At 35.3% G+C, this 19,488-nt stretch overlaps 1 protein-coding gene across 2 annotated transcripts in view; it reads right to left on the reverse strand.

The window, feature by feature from the left end:
* LOC106111393 (protein pangolin, isoforms A/H/I/S) overlaps positions 1-19,488 on the reverse strand; it is a 123,658-nt gene that overhangs the window by 41,973 nt on the left and 62,197 nt on the right. For both annotated transcript variants that reach the window (XM_013293459.1, XM_013293458.1), the window contains exon 4: positions 14,803-14,903. In XM_013293459.1, the coding sequence (XP_013148913.1) occupies positions 14,803-14,903 (101 nt within the window). The remainder of the gene's footprint in view (positions 1-14,802; positions 14,904-19,488) is intronic.

Raw genomic sequence — 19,488 nt, forward strand, 5'->3', positions numbered from 1 at the left:
GGGGGGGAGCCGTTACTTCGTTATTATTACCGGATTGGGAGGCCACCGAGCTCTCTAGAGGTCAAAAATTCAACTAACTTTAAAGCCAAGTGTTTCCCCGAAACCGTTACCCCAAAGCAGTCGGTCGTTTTCTTTTTAAAACCCCTGTCGCTAAAAGCCCCTTACGAATTCGCTCGCGGCCTCGCTTATAAAAAATTCACCGTTGAACGTCTGCTCAGGTCCCAAATGCAGGCTCTAAGTGTGGATTTAGGTAAGAAGGCGAAGGTTTATCGTACGAATAGAACTGGGTGATGCTTTATGCTAAGTAGGCGACTGGGTCTTGGCTTTCAAATCACTATACGAGACACGGGAGGCGTTAGGAAATTTTGTTTTAGAGTGCTTGTTAAAATGTGTCAGATTTATGGGTAAGAAAACGAATTTGGAATTATATTTTATTCATAGCTATCACTAGTTTAAACAATTATATTAGTATTTTTTTGATATAGTGTAGTTGAAATAAATGTGGAGTAGAGTGGAGATTTCACTATGACGAATAACGAATATTAAACAACTAGCTGTTTTCATGCGACTTCATCCGCATAAAATTATGAAAATAAAATTGCAAATGTCAAAATCACATGACATGATGACAAAGTACTTACCTTGCTTCCTTGATGTTGGCAGCAACTTATGGTCTCTTTCCCTCATTGGGGTTTTTATCCAAAATATTTATTCCCAAGTTTAATGGCGTGAAAATATATAGCCTAAAGCGTGACGTAAGTGTAGGGCTTTTTATTTAAAAAAATATTCAAAAGTATGCTGTAACTACTGACATCATAGGCAACAAAGAAGTGTGTGTTTACGCTTTATTATAAAAGTATAGATTTTTCGCTGTAACTTTCGTCATATGGGTGATCGTCATTACCAGTACAACAAATTGAGTTTAACGGTTATCATAATCGTAAATAGAAATCGATTCGGAAGTGGTTAATTGGCATTCAAAAATGTCTGAATGGCGACGCCGTGTCTATAGTATAGTTAAGGCTTAGTGCATAATAAAAACGACACCTTAATGTGGTTAAAAAGATTTCTACTTTAAGATTTTGGAATTAACTTACTCTATATTGCCCTAAAGTTCTTAAATAATAAAAAATGTTGAATATCATAATACATTTTTTTATTTGACCTTCAATTTTTTTATTTACTAGCGATGTTTTTGAGAGCATTGACCCGTAAATTCTTATTTAAAAGGCATAGATCATGCAGACGAAATAAAAATGAATGTTATCTATAATCAACGGATATGAAGCCTCAGCACTAAGCCTTACAAAACAAACGCATTAACAGGAAGTAATCGTTATGCCGACGATAGTTTTCGTCTAACCGGAAGATAGGTACACAATGTTTATATTAGGACCTAGATGTAAACTATTCTTAGTAACCTCGTATAAGCTTTCTAAGAACACATTTTAATAATTAAACTTTGTTCGTAGGCACCGACTACATTGAACTTGTGTATTTTTGTGTTTGGTTTCTGTATATGTTATTAGTGCGGCCGGCTAACTTATTAAATTTAAGTATATGTTACGTGAGTGCGAAGGAGCCAGCTGAAAATCAACGCAGGAACGGCTTAGTCCCTTCTGCTTACGCTGAACTGGCTACCTTTTGCCACGATTTATGTTTTCTTTACAATAAGTCCGTTTATGTATTATCTTTTTTTTGTAAATCGCGGGATTTTTGTTCCATACTAATATAATCAAGTGGAAAGATTTGTATTATAGTTTAATAAGTATACTGAATTTAGTGAAATAACTTAAAAACTACTGAACCGATTTTAGAAAGTCATTGACCACAAAAATATACGTTATTGAGTAAAGTACCTAATTTTTTTATTTTTTTTTTTAATATTCAAATGCTATCAATTACTAGCAAAAGCTATACATGATTTCTCTTAGTATCCTTACTATGTTATCCGTTTAATGGCCAATTATTTCCAACCTCAATCAATCGTCTCTCAAATTTTCTGCACTACAATTGAGCAATGACTGTATGAGTGACGTATATCCTAATCGGTGTGAGAGAGCTGGGGTCTCCGCTCATTACAGCCAATGTACTCACGCCTGTCGCCCCGTCGACACCAGAACGACGACCCCAAAATTCATGTCCACTGGATATTCATTTTTACAATGTCATATGAATTGAGATTGAAGTTTTCGTAATTAAAATTAATGAAACCGTAAAATCTTTATCAGAACTGTTATAAGATGTTTAAAACTAAAATAAACAACTCGATAATGCCTTTTGGTACGTGAATTGTTAGACGCAAGTGAATTGAGTATGTAAATCGAAATTTGTCATTCTGGAAACTGCAGGCTCTTTGTCTATGTAATAAAATTGACGTTGTTTATTGATTTAGAGCGGGCGCACAACTTTCACTAAACTATCGCACAATAGCCGTGCGATTGTCGATTGTTTCGCAGTCCATTCAACTGTTTAGTTGCACAACTAAAAATCGAGTAGTGTGCGCACCTACATAAGCTCAAAGGAATCAAATCGCGACTAAAATAGTGTGTGATAGTTTAGTTACAGGTGTGGGTACCAAATTCCCAATTAACATGAAGTATTAAAAATTAGATTCTAGTATAAAGAAAGACATGACTAACGTTTACAATTAGGGTGCACGATATGGTTGTCACCTGAAGATGTCAGTCGCGTGTCTCCATTGAAATGTTTAATGCATTTTTTATTGGCCCGTGCATCGAACCCTGCACCCCTGTCCATAGTGTCTGCGTAGTTTGAATGAGACGTCAAAAAGACCAATTTATCGTACGATAGATATGTGGATTTTATTATGCGTTTCATATTTGGGGTTGTTATTATGTTTCGAGGGTGATGAGCATCGTTTAATATGTTACTTTTGGGGGTTAATATTTGTGGGAATGTTAACTGTGATTTAATATTACCGTGTAACGATTAGTAGGGACACAGACTGAAAATGTTTATAATTTAATTATTGTTGTAAAAAGTTTTGTTTGTAGATTATAGACAGAATTATGATGATAATTTAACTACACTAAATATCCAAGCTCTGTTTAGTAATTGGGCAAAAACTGTTGAGATTGTTTTTTATAAAATACTAGCAGTTGCGCGACTTCGCCCGCGTTAAATTAAAAAAATAGTAAATACAAAGGCTATGTTACTCAGCGATAACATAGCTTTTCAATGGTGCAAGAATTTTTTAAATCGGTCTATTAGTTTTTGAGTTATTCTTTCCTCTTTATAATATTAGTATGGATATAGATATAGACGAACAACCATGTGCTTTTATCAGATGTTTCTTTGTTTTAAAAATATTCCTAAACCTTGTAATTCACAATTTCATTGAAATTAAATAATATCGTAATCAACAATCTAAGTTTTTTTAATTCCTGCCTACGCTCATACAATCAAGTGGGTGCATTTTGTAGTCTATTGTATGGGCAATGGCAGCAAATTGAATTGCGTCCCGTCCGACAGATGGGCCCGCTTGCTCGCCGGACTCACGACAAATTTGCGATATAACATGCGGATTAATGTCGATGCACCATTTTTTAGGGTTAAATTGTCTTTTGAGAATCCCCCTCGCATTTCCTTCACAAAAACGCGTTTTAAATCTTAACCCGACGGATTTGAGTTGTGTTTCCCAGTAAGATATTTGGAGTTGTATTCTATAGTTTTAAACTTGATGTGGAGATCGCAAAGGGTGATTCCCCAAGCTAGATGGCATCCGTACGATGGTTATCATAATCCCTCCATTGACATGATGTGATGACACATGTCGTGTAGTCGCATTCTAAAATGTCTCTTTGTTAAATCTATGGGCGGACAAGTGGTCTGTGCATTTCACTTCAACCTTATTAGTAGGACTTAAGGTTGATAATAGTTGAGTTTAAATGTAAAATGAACATTGTATCGCCTGGGAAGATGTAGTACTGTGAGTTCACAATGTGAAATGTTTGTATATGAAGATCACTGTGTTTGAATTCAATCCTGGTTTCATTTCATCTTTATTTGCAGAGTCCATGTCACGAGCGAAATTGTTTGTTTTTACAAATCATGTTTTTTAATTAAACCTCTATTTTGCTGCACAGAAAACATTATTAGTATTAAACACGACAAAATATTAATATTCCTTATAAAAGTTACATTGTAATTAAAACGGAGCAAAAGAAAAAGAGTGAAAAACGGTGTAGTATTAAAACGGAAAGAAAATAGAACACTGTTGTGACAAGAATTTTACTTCCAAATTAGATCCTCTTACATCGAGATATAACTTCACGCTCAAGTTTTAAATGTTCAGGCTAAAAAAAACATTGTATTACATTAATAATAGTTAATCAAAGTAGATATTCATGATGCGAAATAGATTTAATGTTAGTGAAGATTAAAAACGTGTAACAAAAGACTGGAAAGGGGGTAAAGTAATTCAGAATTAATATGTCGGGGCCGTATGCACAATTACTGCGCCTAACCGGGGCAAACTGCAGAATCATAGAAAATTACAGGATTCCAAACAAATGGTACAAAAGACCCCCTCGTCGCGAAATACTTCATAGCACAACTAATGGGGACAATTTTTTAATATGGGGTGTCCCGCAACCCTCCGACAATTAGACGAGATCGTACCAATGTGTAGAGAAACCGATGTACAGGTTCCGTACCGATTTGTAATTTAGTAGTACGCAACTTGTACTGAGTACATCATTATAATCATTAACTTAGTGATGTGATTCAGCGTACCAAATTGTAATACACATTACTAGACTATGACAACGCCGATTGCTAAAAGAATGTACAGTTAGTTCAGTTTAGTCGGAACCGTGTTCAAACACTGGTTTGTTTATGATTAAAAAATGTTCATCATGGGATGGTATTTAGTTATTATGGTATAGAAGTTACTTGATAATTTAAGTCTTGCACTGTATAAACAATATTTAAGATTTGAATCCTTAAATCGTCTTGATATTAATATTAGTTCTCAGATAAATGACCTCCCCTCTTAAGTTATAACAATAGGGCACTTAGAATAAAATTACTTGGGGTTTTTTATACAAATTTCAACCAATAATTGCAAGAAATATCAACATTGGAAAGAAGTCGGTTTAAGGACTTTCACGGTGCTCGAATCTCGAATGCTACATGGACTAAAAATGGGAAAATAATCGTAGGCAAAACCCTCGCGACAAATGAACATCGGGAGCTCGAGAGGTCATTAAAACGAGGCTCGATCTAAAAATGGGGGAGGGTTAGGGCGCGGGCGTAGGGGGGCAGACTTTTGAGAACCCTGTAATTGGACCAGGGAGGGTCTCGAATCCTATTCGGAGCAGCGGAGGCGGAAAGACGGCTCAACCGACTATAATTAACAACAAATATGGGTGAATCGATTTTTGCTACGTGCACAGTCCGCCCATTAGGTTACTCTGCGAGCTTTCGCGGTAACAATAAACCCTTAAATATTAACGTTAAAAACACGTTTTTGTGGGAAATGCTGGCTCGTTTAGCAAGTGCCGCGGTAATGGCCCGTTGTTTTCGTTTACAATGTTGTCGGGTTAAGCGAGAGGGGTTTTTTATATTATTTTTCCTTTTTATTTTCTTTTCCTTGTTTACGTAATTGTGTATTTTGTGAGCAAACCGAGGGTAGACGGTAATCGACGTAATTTCAATGAGGCGACGTTGTGCCTCGCCGCGGCATTACAAGTGCTTTGTGTTCGTCAATAAAAAGGTAATTTGAAAAGTAAACTAATTTCGCGTGAACGTAATAAGCATTCCAGTGGCAAGCAAATGAACGATATCCAACTATGCATTACCGAGAAACATATACCAGTATACGTTACAGACAATTGATTTTAACGATAATTTCATTGTTCTACATACCAGTTATGTTATGTATTTGATTGAATATTCAATTAGAATTTCATATAAATCTCTGGTATTTGACAACTTTTTTTTTAATCTTTTATAGAATAAAGAATGGTTACAAACGTGATAAAAACGGGCTATAAAGACAAATCGATACCATAACCATAAACCAAAGTAGTCCACAGACAAAAGGGCCCAAAACCTATTAGGTATCTATTAGACCGCACACTGCGTTAGGGGCGTGAAATAATCGTACAAAAAAGGACACTGACAAGGGAATCGCGTCACCGCATTATGTTAATAGGGCCCAGATATGACAACATCCAAATAATCCTCTTTGTTTGGGGAATGGGCCGCATTATAACGTAAGTCTCTTGAGACTTTTTCCTTTGATTTCATATCTGATGGAAATTAACTTAGTATTATATTTCTTGCATTAATCCTACATGTAACATCTTATATGTAATCAAAACTACAAAAGTGTCAAAGAAGTATAGTGTTCTAGTTTTCGCTCGCGACTCCGGCCGCGTGGAATTTAAAAAACAAATTTAAGTAGCTTATGTGTTCTTCAAGACTATCCTTTACAACTATGCCAAATTTTATCGCGATCCGTTCAGGAATTTAAGCTACAAACTCTAACAAATACCCATCCATCCATCTAAACTTTCGCATTATTAGCAATGCATATTAGCAAAACATAACTTCATTTACTCCAACTTTTGGTAGTATTTTTAACAAAATCCGTATTATGTTTGTTTCGAGATACTTATAAAGTGTAAGAAAACAAATTCGCATCAACTAAAACACTTAATTACACAGGTATAATGTACTTAAAAGTATTTAACAAAATATTTCTTAACAATTACAAACATCGAGAATTGAGATTGATGCCTTTGAAGAGAGGCGTGTAATTAAGACAAATTAATGAGATTGTTTCCGCGTATTTTTGAGCAACTTACAAAAAAACTTCGCGGAGCGTTTAGGTAATCAACGCCGGCAAAAAGCTTTAATAAAAACTACACATCAAACGGTTATCATAACTCACCTGTCAAGAAAACAAACATAATATTAAAGTGTTTAAACGTTTAGATAAGTAATGACAGGTTATCTCGCGCTCCCCGCACGCGATGCCGGGAGGCGTCAAATAGCTCGTTAACTGCCCCTCGCAAACACAAAATATTACATAACTTAATCCCCACTTATAATAGATTTAACCTGCCATAAAATCATATTCTTCTCTGCGGGCAAATAAGCGGGGTGGGTATTTACAACAAATTGACTACGCCGCACAATGGATTTTGAGAGGTTATAATAGTCATAATTCATGTTTTTTTTATTCACCAGTATGGATCGAGGGGCAATGTATGGGGTAAGCTTGTAAATTGGATTTAATATTTTCATTTATAGCAACACTTGTGTGAAATTGAACGCTCGCTTAAGGGTTATTTCGCGTAATACGGATAGGGTTAATCCGTTACTCTCAAGTGGTTAATGATTGGGGTTGTTATTGTATCGATAGTTTGTTTTATTAATGTATTAGCTTTTTATTATGTTTTTAAGACTATTCATATTAACGATTTAAGCGCCAATAGCCTAGGTATGTGGTACGGACTACCGATCTTGCGGTCGAGCGTTTGAATCCCGCCATTCGATTATTGTGAACCATGTCCTGGCACAAGCCTAGAGTTTAGTTAGAATAGTTAAGGGAAATTTTAGTAAATTACCTAAAATCTACTAATATTATTTAAAAAAAAATATTCAGTTTTTTACTTATAGGCTTTTTTATTTGTAGAGAGTTAGTATCCTATTTTAAGACTTTTTTTACATTTATATATAACATAGAAGTTTGTATTAAGGGTAGGTTTTATGGCGAGACTTATACACCACCTATTTACAATATGGAACGTATGTTGTTGATGAAGATACTGACTTAAGTTAACTTAATGAATATGTTGATTCGCAAGTTAAAATGAATAATTACAGATGTATCAAGTTGCATAGTTGATGTATTTATTAGCATCTACAAGATATTTCCGTGATTAGAATCTATAGCAGCCACGGTCCATAGGTATATAGAACTTCCTACATAGGTATAATGTTTAATTACATATTTAGAATTCAGTTATGAATATGTCGACTAAAACAAGTTTTTAGTAGTTTGATATGGAGGGCTGAGTCCTGATTTATCGATCCTTAGAAATATAGGACAGGTAGATGATGATGATGTTATCTGAAATCTATATTATTATTATAAAGAGGAAAGATTTACATTGCATTGTATTGAAATAACTCAAAAAACTACTGAGCCGATTTTAAAAATCTTTTCACTATTAGAAAGCTACGTTTTCGCTGTAACATAGGCTCTATTTTTACGTGGACGAAGTCGCGAGCAATAGCTAGTTTTTGTATAGGTAAAAATACGTGTTTTCATATAATATATCAAAACTAGACAATATGTTATAACAGCGATATAAAGATTTCGTAAAGCTCGTATCTGACGTAGAAAGGGGAGGTTGGGGTGTTACGGGGTTAGATGGGGAGTGGGGTAGGGTAGTCTCTAGCGGGGACTTTCTAGGCAATTACCATGTGCAGCGGGTGTACACCTCGTGCGAACATTCAGATTCCGCGAGGCCGGAACGTAGATGCAGTGACTGCATTGTTACGTCGTTTGTCGTCTACTTGACGGCTTGCGTAACATTTGAATGATTTCTATGTTAAAAATAACAATTACGGTATACCTCTAGTACCGAAATAAATATGCAATATTTTTAATGTTTGACTAGCTGTTACTCGCGATTTTCCCGCGTGAAATTAGAAAATAATACAAAATATAGTCTGTCTTATTCATAAGTAAATTACCTTTCTAATGGCGAAAGAATTTTTAAAATTGGCCCAGTAGTGTTTGCGTGAATCAAATACATACAAATATCTAAAAATACAAATCTTTCCTCTGTATAATATTAGTATAGGTAATAGCAAATATTCTGAAATTACTTCTTATTTAAAGCATCTTTGTTGCCACATGAAAAAATACATAATACAACTAGTGACGCTATTTTTCGTAATTAAAAACAATTATAAATATTTCTATCCACGAAAGGGTTGTAATGTACGTACCCAAAAGGTTGTAATGCAGGTGGTATAAATCGATAAAAATACCCATGCTAGTAAATACGCGAGCTGAACAACTGCGATGCATTAACAAAAAAAAACAGACAAAAACATAAGAAGATTTCATAGAGATGCATCTGTATTCACGCTCTCACAGCCCGACGTATCAAAGTACGGGAAAACACAATTTTTCTTAATTTCGCAAAACGACTTTTCCCGTCTACTGTACGCACAATGAGATCTCGCACAAAGCCCTCTGAAGGGAGCCGACTGCTATGACGCTTTTAAAAGTATTACTGCTCCCCCCGCGCGCCCCCTCTGCAATACCACGACACCCCAACCCTTGCTGGGCCTGATTATTTATACGCGAATATGGCATTATCGAAGGGCGAAAACCTAAACTCCAAAAAGATTTCAATAAAACTAACATCACATATATGACAAGAATATAAAAAACTATCAACATCGATGGTTATTATTCTCTTAACACAAACAAACCTTAATACTACATAGGGCTTAGGACATGCGACAATGCCCACAGTTGCAAAAAGCGAGATATCATTGTATACTAAGTGTGGACTACGTAAAACAAAACACAAATACTTTCGATCAATTCAGTACATATCTTAGCGAGGTGTTAATTATTCTTACAATAATCAGTCCGAATAAGTTGGAACAATGCACAATTACACTAGATAGGAATCGTCGACGGCGTCGCACCTTCAGTCCCTAAACGTGCCGACAAACAGCCTTTAATTATATTCGTACTTCCGAATTGGTGACACTACGTGTGGTACAAGTTTATACACTGTAGCGATTTTAATGACATTTTTATTTTGTGTTACAAATGGTGATTATATTCCTAGAACGTATTGGTAGTCATCGACAAAATTTGTATAATATTTATTGGTGTGCTTTACGCCCGGTAGACGGCGCTATACAATCTGATACGTTACGAACTTTCTCTCAAATATTGATAAACTCTCGAAACAGTTTTAGACAATCGATTTTCATATCTATAACTTTTCAGGAATTTTAGCAGTTTTGAAGGTAAATTTTGAACATTGTTAAAGTTTACATTAACAAGCCTACATTCCAAATGTATGCCCGCCAAAACTTACACTTTGCGATATACCATGACGCTATTGTTCAAAGTGGCTCGGTTCAAGGGCAAACGACGAGCGGTGCCGGGGAATGTAGCCTAGCTTCCGCCACTGCCGAAGGCTCTTATTGCGAGCGGAATAATCATTATGCCGACTTGAAAAGATCAGCTCAGTTAGATGACGCGCACTAAGTCGATTGTGATTCTCGGAATGTTGGAGTGAATGGGAATACATTGCGTGGGTTTATAAAAGGTTTTTGCTATTCACGAGGCGATTAAGCGTATGTTAAGTATGAATAACAATTCAATGGAATACATTTACTTATTGAAATAGTGTAGGTGAGTTCTGAACATTGCAATACGCACGGTATCGATTTTCAATAATGCATCCTTAATTAATACGTTATACGACATCTAGTGTTATGACGGGGTTACACAATCCAGTTAAATGTCACAGTTGCAAGCTAGTTCATGAGTTCCTACGAGATAAAGACCCGTCAGTGTCAAGCTGAGTAGCCTCCACTCGTCCAGTTCCTCAACTTGTATGCCTTTGCACTATCAAATATAGCTACTTGCTAGCTTGCATGCACATGTGTTAACAGACATCTGTCACCGCCCTAATGAAGGTTGAGTAATCATTGACTCATCAGACTATTGTGAAATAGTTTCCACTATGTGGTGCAATAAAATCACAATAATTCAAAAAACAACACTCCCAGTAGCATTGTAATAAAATAATAAAATGAGACAAAATTTAACATTCCGCAAAAACAAAAATTCCGCTGATTACGCCGCGCCTGCGGCTGACAAAATAGCAGCGGATAAAAAAAGAAATCTCCTAAAACGTCATTACAGTGCCGGGCCGGGGACCGGGGGCCGGTGTCCCCGAGATATATCTGCCATAGAGAATACTTTAAGCGGAAACCCCACACGCATCAAGACTCCCAACAATAGGGTATCTCGCAATCGCGAGTAATAAAGGCTGCGAGCGCCCACATTAAAATCTTATCCCTTTCTTAAATAAAAAATTCACGAAAAAATAAGAGAGGAAATCTCCCCTATATTATTCAGTGGAAAGCGCTCCCCTTCCCAGGCACGCGGCTACAGTCCAAATCCGGATAGCGCCCGCGAAGAAAGCTCAAAGAAATTCTAACTTTACCTTCTACTGTACAAAGTTACAATTGGTGTGCGCGTGTTTCGATATTAAGAATGTGAAATAGCCTATATTGTGATAAGGGTAGGGTTCATTTTAGCGCATATCGTACGAGATCGGTGTTATAGGAAACGGGGCTTAGCCGTTAGTATAGTATTTGAAAATGAGATGCAGCGTGGAAGGTAGGGGGAGACCCCTTCGGGCCGAGGGTAGCGGGTCGGGTAGTGGGTGGGGTAGCGGGCCTCTCGAAATTCGAATTACCGGGGCGTGTGTAATGATTTTCCCGGACGGAATTATGGCCGGTATCGGAGACGAATTGGAGACGGGAATTGAACGCTCTTTTTAAGGGTGCACTGCAACTCCCGTTGGAGATCGATGAGGACTCTACGTATTTCCTGAGCGACGCTAATTACCTCGATGGCTAAATATTGATTCTTTGATACTTGACATTTTATACTTCACGACTTTATTATTTGGTTTTTGTACAAAGCAATTTTTCGGGTAATATTCATTTGCAGACGTTTATTATTACCCATTATACTGCAAGTATGATGGGTAAGTGGAGAGTGAATTTAATTCTTTAACTACGTATAACGATTGATTTTTCAACCTTGGAATAGTTTCGAGTGTGTGGCAGTGGTAGGGGATATCTCATAGTGACTAGAACCGTGATGTCCTATCAGACCCACGATGTCACGAGGCTAGGTACATCGCCCATATCGTGGAGATAAACCGTTACACGTACGCTGGGTACACCCGACTGCGAGTATCACGAACATACGTGATAGTGATGACGCGTGATGATATGTTCACATACATCGGTGCTTTTGTATGCGCAGACTATTAGATAAAAATAAATTAAAGTTAAAAAAATTATATTAATTTCATCTAATATTATTATTTTATGAAAGTGTTTAAACATTTTCCATAATCATTTATGATATTTGGTTACAAAGTTTTTATAAAGTGTACAATCCATACTATTATTATAAAGATTTGTATTTTTGTATGTATTGAGTTAACTCAAAAACAACTGGGCCGATTTTAAAAATTCTTTTACTATTGAAAACCTACGTTATCGATAAGTAACATGGCTAAGTTTTTATTATTTTTAGTCACGCGGGCGAAGCCATGAGCAAAAGCTTGTACGAAATAATATTGACTAAAAACCACATAAAATAATAATTACAAATTTGAATACGATGTTTAAATAAAATGAACAATGTTACGAACAATCTAAGTGCGCAAAGTTCATTGACCTCTACCGGATTAGGCTGTACACATGCCGCATAAACTACTTTATAGTTGACTACAAGTTTAGATGTAATCCGCAGCACCCTTGACATCGAACCTGGCTTTGTCACTGTGCCTGTTTACTCTATTAGATACCTCTGTTACTGGGATATCTATTGTTAGAATATTGAGCAAATCTATATCGTGATATGATTTCTAAATTTAATATTAGTTTAAATACTCGTAATAGAAAAATCTCAACATAGTAGTATTATAGAAAATTGTGATTTAAAAGCTTACTACTTAGTTATGATATCGAGTCTTAATTTTTGTAGAGTGTGCGTGAATTTATTTAAAAACAAGTCAGTACTAAAAGACGTAAAATATTTTACAATAATGTACAAAAATATCAGATATTAAAAGCTAACTCGAACATAATGATTAAACATTTTCTTAGCGTTACGAGATCGCGGTCATTTTTTGAAAAGAAATAAAGCATTCGATGGCCGGGTCCCGCGGCGGAGCGAAAGCAAGCGACCCCGAAATTGCCGTCCGCATTCACCCAGACAAAAGCTCTAAAACACACCCCGCGAGCAAAAAGAAAAGCGTTTTCATCCCATCCCCTCCTTCGAATTTCCCGCCCCAGAGCGGGGGCGGCGACCGTAGGGGTGGCTCCGCACAACAGAGACCAAACTTAAAGCCGCGTAGAAAAGAATGAGACGGCCTTATCTCCACCTGTTGCTGCGAAACTTTTATTTCGCCGTAGGTTCTTTTTCGTTTCTTACTTCTTTCTAAGGATTTGAATGGCATGGTTCGTGCATGCGTAGTCGCTTGCTCCTTGTTAGGTATCGAACGGTTGTCTTGCATAGGGCGTTCGATTTTCAAACGTCAGTTTCTTTCCCGTCTACCCTATTTGCATTTGGTGGCTGACTGTACTTTTGTGAATCGTAAAATTAAATTTTATCGATGTAGTCGCTTGGAGTATTGAGGGCACTTTAATGTGTCGATACTAATAAGATACGCTATTTAATGCTTACGTCCGCGTATAAAAATATAAATTTTACAGCTCAGTAATGGCTACTAAATTTCTATGAAATATACATTCATTATGCGGACTCGATCTAAAATGGCGCCGTAAAAGATAGTGTGGCATCTTTGCCATGGAGATGAATTCGTAACGAAAACCTTGCGCTACCACGTTTCCATTTTGTGAATGTTTCCTGTTTTAAATAATAGTGAAAACTAAACTTGAAACTTATATCATTTTATAATAAACATAAAAAAAACATTTAATTTTAAAAGCCCTACAAATTTAAATAACATTTTGAATAGACTTTGGCTATCAATATCTTTACCATCATAATTTATTGATGCTCTAAAAATTTTAAATCACATTATAATTCCTTAGATTTTATAGCTTCACCACTTCGAATATTTAAAATTTGTCACCTACTTTATTACGAAAACACTCACCAATTTTAAGACACTATTTCACCATAACATTAAAATATTGGTCAAATATAAATGCGTTAGTTAAACGAGCCTTGAACGTCGATTAAATATTTTAATTAAAATTTACATATAAAATTAAATAAAGGTATGAAATGGTCATAAGACACACGATAGGATAATATATCGGCACGTATTCAGGATGAAGACAAAAATAAAAACTGTTTGGGTAACCGTTTCCGGCTGGTCCCGGGTTCGAAGACGTGCACGTGGCGCGGTTATTACTGAGAAATAATCAAATAAAAATAGCATATACGATAAAATACAATGAAAACCTTATACGTTTATGTATTTTAACGTAGACTGATTGTAAATACAGTATTGTTACTATTTATAAAATTAAATTTACTTCTAGTCTAAATATTTCAATAAAAAGTACTTTAGTACAAGAGCTAAGGTTGTTTTTAAAATAATTATATTAACTATTTTTATTTAAATGTTTTAGTAAAAAATAATGGCCGCATCTATGTGAGGATTGATGTCAGAATTGAAGTATAGAAGTCACATAATCGTCATGTTGCCCGCTCGTACATCACAGATAATTGCGATTAGATAAAAATATCTTGAGTGTGTGATATGACGAGTCAGAAATAGCTTTAAAATATGATTTATTTGCTGGGTTTAATATGACAAAAACTGCATAAACCTTTGCGTTGCTATCCTCTGCTAAAATTTGTTTTAATACATTTGATAGATTTCTTAGGTAAAAAATTCTGTTAATTCTAGAGATGGCATATAAATGCGCTGCGAAATTATTTATATATAGGATTATCACAAATATTTCCTTAACTCATCATGTAATGTAATTAAAACTTACCATAGAGACGGGTAGCGGATGAGCCGCACCATTGGGATAAGGGTACGGAGTTACGAGGTAGCCCATGTTGAAACTTGCTGCTGGATGGTGTTCGAATTTACCTGTTGAAAGTAAATAAAATAATTAATGAAAATCCACTATCAATACACTCCTGTTAAATATGTCGACATTTTATTTTCGTTTTATAATGAGCGGGATAAAAATAGTAGAATGAGGCGATTGTTTCCTAAATATGTAATGAAATAAGAGGTTTATACGAGTGTTTTATAAAATAACGAAAAAAGTATTGGAACTATTTCATTCGGCGTTACTGAAGTGTTTTGTTAACGTTTTTTACACACATGATATGTATTTGCAAATAAATTAGAAACATGCATATGTTGTAAATTACAAACATGTAGTGTTGAATTGCATTAACTTTTTAATAAAACTAGTGGTTGCCTATTGGTCGAAATTATATCGTAATTTATAATCAAAGATTTTTATTTAAAAACAGATTAAAACATACTAACTGTGTCAATTTTCACGTAAATAAATCCGTTCTCTTAATTTCTGTACAAAGTTTTCAATTCACATAATAATTAAGTTTTTCGGTTTTCCACGTATGCTCGACTGTAATGTTACATATCACATTCCTAGGTAAATATCAAATACCATACAAAAGTAAAGTACAGTCACGTAAGTAAATGAGTACAGTGCTAACCAACGCGAGAAAAGGTGGGGGGATCTGACGAGGAAATTATGCCGAGACGAGGACTCATTTAGCGTAATTGTAGACGACTGTACTTGACGATAGTCCGCTTCGGTGAGTAGAGTACGTATTGTCTTCAATTTCGTAGACTTTAATGTTATTATTGGAAGTTTTAAACAATTCATATTACCGACATTAATAATTTAATATGTCGTATAATTCCACTGACAAAAACCCTCGTTTAAAAATATTTTCAACGCATTCAATTTGTTTAAAACAGATAATACAGATTTTATACGGCAATAGAAACTTGCAAATAGTATTTATTTTGTAACATTGCAATGGCATTGTGGCAATCAATGGGGGAGGCCTACGTTCAGCAGTAACCTACATTGTTAAGTTATAAATAAAATTAACAGGTTTTGAATTCTTTTATTGGAAATAAATACCGACATTTACTAAACCGAATCATGTGCGTATTACGACTTTATTAGACTATGTAAAAATCTGATCATTATTTCATAAAACAGAATACATGCGTTAAGTGAGACAATACCGCGTTTCGTTTAACGATTTTGCGTTTTGGAAGCTTGTTTTAGGTTCCTTCCTCTTTTCCCCCCTTTCGTACAAGGATTAAAGGTAGACCACGCATCTGCCTTTGCAGATGTCAAGTAGCAGCGGTTACTTCGTTTTAAGCGAATACTTGTAAGTTCGTTTCTCACCACAGACTACAAAAAATTGGTTCTAAAACATGAATAAAATATATAGGTTTCTTTACATTAATTATAAGTTCTAATTTAGACGTTTATTCTCTTCATTTCTCGTTCTATTTAGCTACATAAATAAAAGTGGAGAGCGCTAGAATGCCTTTACAATTTCAGCAGCGATTCAATTGCTCGCGTAGTATTACTATAATGAGTCCCCCCGGCTCCGCTTATCTAACACTAATGGCGTCCGCTTTTATTTCACTTATTATACAAGCTCGTAATGAATGAGGCGAGAGTTTAATATTTCATGTACAGCGGTTTATGTTACATTTTTAAATAGTGTCAATTTATTTTGCAAGTAGTGGAATATTTTTATAGAAATATAACCTAGTAGTGATATTTGATATAAGCACGATCAGACTTTTGATGAAGTCTATAATTTTTTTTTTAATTTACATTTCTTTTAAGGTACCAGTGCGTAATTCTAATATAATAGGACAAATATTTTCTAGAATGTTCAACTAAAGTAGCGCCAATAGCCTAATGATTTGGGGTACGGACTACCGATCTTGCCGCCATTCGACTATTGTCGTGAACCATATCCTAGAGCTTATTTGGAATAGTTATAGAAAATATTAGTAAATTAACAGAAATCTACAAGTATTTGTACTGATTATGGGTCGCAAAAGATTCTTTTAACGATCTTTAGAAAAGACTCCTTTTGTTTTATTCCATGGTGTTTTAGTTTATTTTTGTTTGAATATTTCACCAAGAAGCTAATCTATTACAATATTTAAATACGACACAAGCGCATAACAGCTTATCACAAAGATAAAACCTTTATTGAATTAATTCAGATATGATAAAAGATAATTAATCATATTTCTAGTGTTTACTTCCCAGAAAGAGGTACACTTGATGCGCGAACTGACATGTTAATAAAATATTGATAACGAATCTAGCCTTGAGATTCTGAACCACTTAATGAATGCATTTTGTACTGAATCATGATATATAAAAGCATAATTATTCCATGTGACGGTGAAAAAAGTTCTGTACTCTTTGTAAAACGCTTGCAGACAAAACTCCTAGATTTATGTTTTCGGTTTGCATAATTTCCTTAATTCTTATTTACAGGTCGTTACTTTGATCTAATACTATTTAGTAGTTCACTAGATTTTTTTGTTGGAGAGGGGGATCTTAGGATACCCTGCTTCTGGATTGGAACACCGCAGTGTGGTTATTCCCAACCGTCATCCCGCTCTGTCCCCACGTAACAATAAAAAGTTTCATCCTTCCCACCTTTTAGTCCCACTATCACCAATAAGGTGACAGATAGACAATTATAAAATAAAATAAGTTCCAACAGTCCCCTCGTCGCTAAAGGGATGGATGAAACTTCCTATTCTCATCTGTTCCCACGTGGGGACAGAACGGGGTGACTGTTGGCAATAATCCCCTCAGTGGCCATGTTCTAGTGCTGTGGGTGGGACTCTGGCGTCTCACTGAACGATTTAGATTTATGACGAATGCTAGATGCCTATTAATTTATACAAAAAAATAAACAAGAAATTGCTTCTAAAGATGAATATGAAAGTTTAAAACAAGAGGAAAAATGACTAACAAATCGGTCACACGAGGCCTCATCCAAATATCGTTCACCATAATTCAATAAGAGTGGTCGTTCTCGGAATCTATGCCGCGGTAGGTCTGAAACCTAAACAAATATTGACCGGGTCCGAACCGCGCCGTGTAATATGTATTAAACACAATCGTACACACGTTTTTCTGTGTACACATACGGGTGTACAGTGAAAGTCACACCACGGTACCCCGATTAGGAAACTGGCTACCGGTTTTATTCTTCAATATAATTTAGATGTGTAAATCCTATTACAATTGACAATACAAATTGGTCATTATTGCTCATTTTTAAGTTTTAAGTTTTAACTTGTGAAAGTTCTCTCGTAAACAAACCCACAAGGGTTTAGATTTGCATTTTCACAATTTTTGTATATAAAAATATTTTTAAATCAAATAGGAAAAGGTTTTTTAAAACATTTCCATTAAGTAAATCGCATCTCAATATGGAGTAAGCAAAATGTATACAATCTTCTTACATTGTAAAGTCATAACAAATATGCCAAAGTACCAAGATACATTTTCCTTGGGCCGTCACGTACGCGAAAAGGTGAGCCAAGAGATGCAGCATTAAGTACGTAGATAAGCATCTTATCTGACGCATCAAGCACGTATTGTTGTCAGGGGTGGACATGTTCCGGGAACGTTTACATATAATGAGATTCAAACTTAATACAAGCGTGGGTTAGCTATGCTCATGACGAGTGAAAAGCGCACTATGACGTGCACTGACTATGCGTCTCAAAGAGCGCCCATCTTTGCCTCAACTATCGCAGAATTATTGTGCGATTGACGATTGTTTCGCAGCCAATTCCAATATTCAGTTGTGCAACTGAAAATCGAGTAATGTGAGCTTCATATAAGCTTATAGGAATCAAAACCCGACTAAACATTCGTGCGATAATTTAGTCAAAAAAGTGCGCGCGCTCTCATTAGTTACAGTAATATCTTTATTTCTTTTGAAAATGCTTGTAGAGAAGTAGTACTTATTGTCTGTTGTGGAATTTGTTTAGTAGAGGTCTATAAAATGTCCTTAAGCTAAATTTTATTTATAACATGTCGAGTGTTATAAAATTTTATTGCACATTAAAGCAAAAGGAATAAAATTCATTGTATCTTTTTAATAAATAAACTGGCTACATTGAAAAGGGCTTTAGATAGTTATAAAACTACCTGGGCGGGCGGGGTTCGAACCGGACATGGAGTTACATTTGTGTTTGCGGTCACATAAAATTACGTGTTTTTTGCGGTTCGCCAGGAATTATTATTTGTATAGTGAATTACGATAAAAATCGATATCGTGAAATATTTATTAGTTTAGTGGTTATCGTAAATAAAATAGATAACTTAGTTTTTTTGTTCATCACAAGAAAATGTTTTAAATAATTTGTTTTGCACAATATTCAATTGGTTACAAAATTTTAAGGATTTAGATGAAATTTGGCACAGAAGTAAATCATTGTATGGAAGACCACTTATAGTACTTGCTTTGTTTATTTTTGCACAATCTAGTCTTACATAATTATCTCTTCACCTCTAAGTATGATCAAAGCTAAATAATGATGATTGATGTTAAAACGTAAGGGATGTGGTAGGATGTGGTAGGACCGTGCGAAATGCAAATCAGCAATCTCTAGCTACGGTTGT

The sequence above is a fragment of the Papilio polytes genome, unplaced genomic scaffold, assembly GCF_000836215.1.
Source record: "Papilio polytes unplaced genomic scaffold, Ppol_1.0 DF824169.1, whole genome shotgun sequence".
Lineage (NCBI taxonomy): Eukaryota > Metazoa > Arthropoda > Insecta > Lepidoptera > Papilionidae > Papilio > Papilio polytes.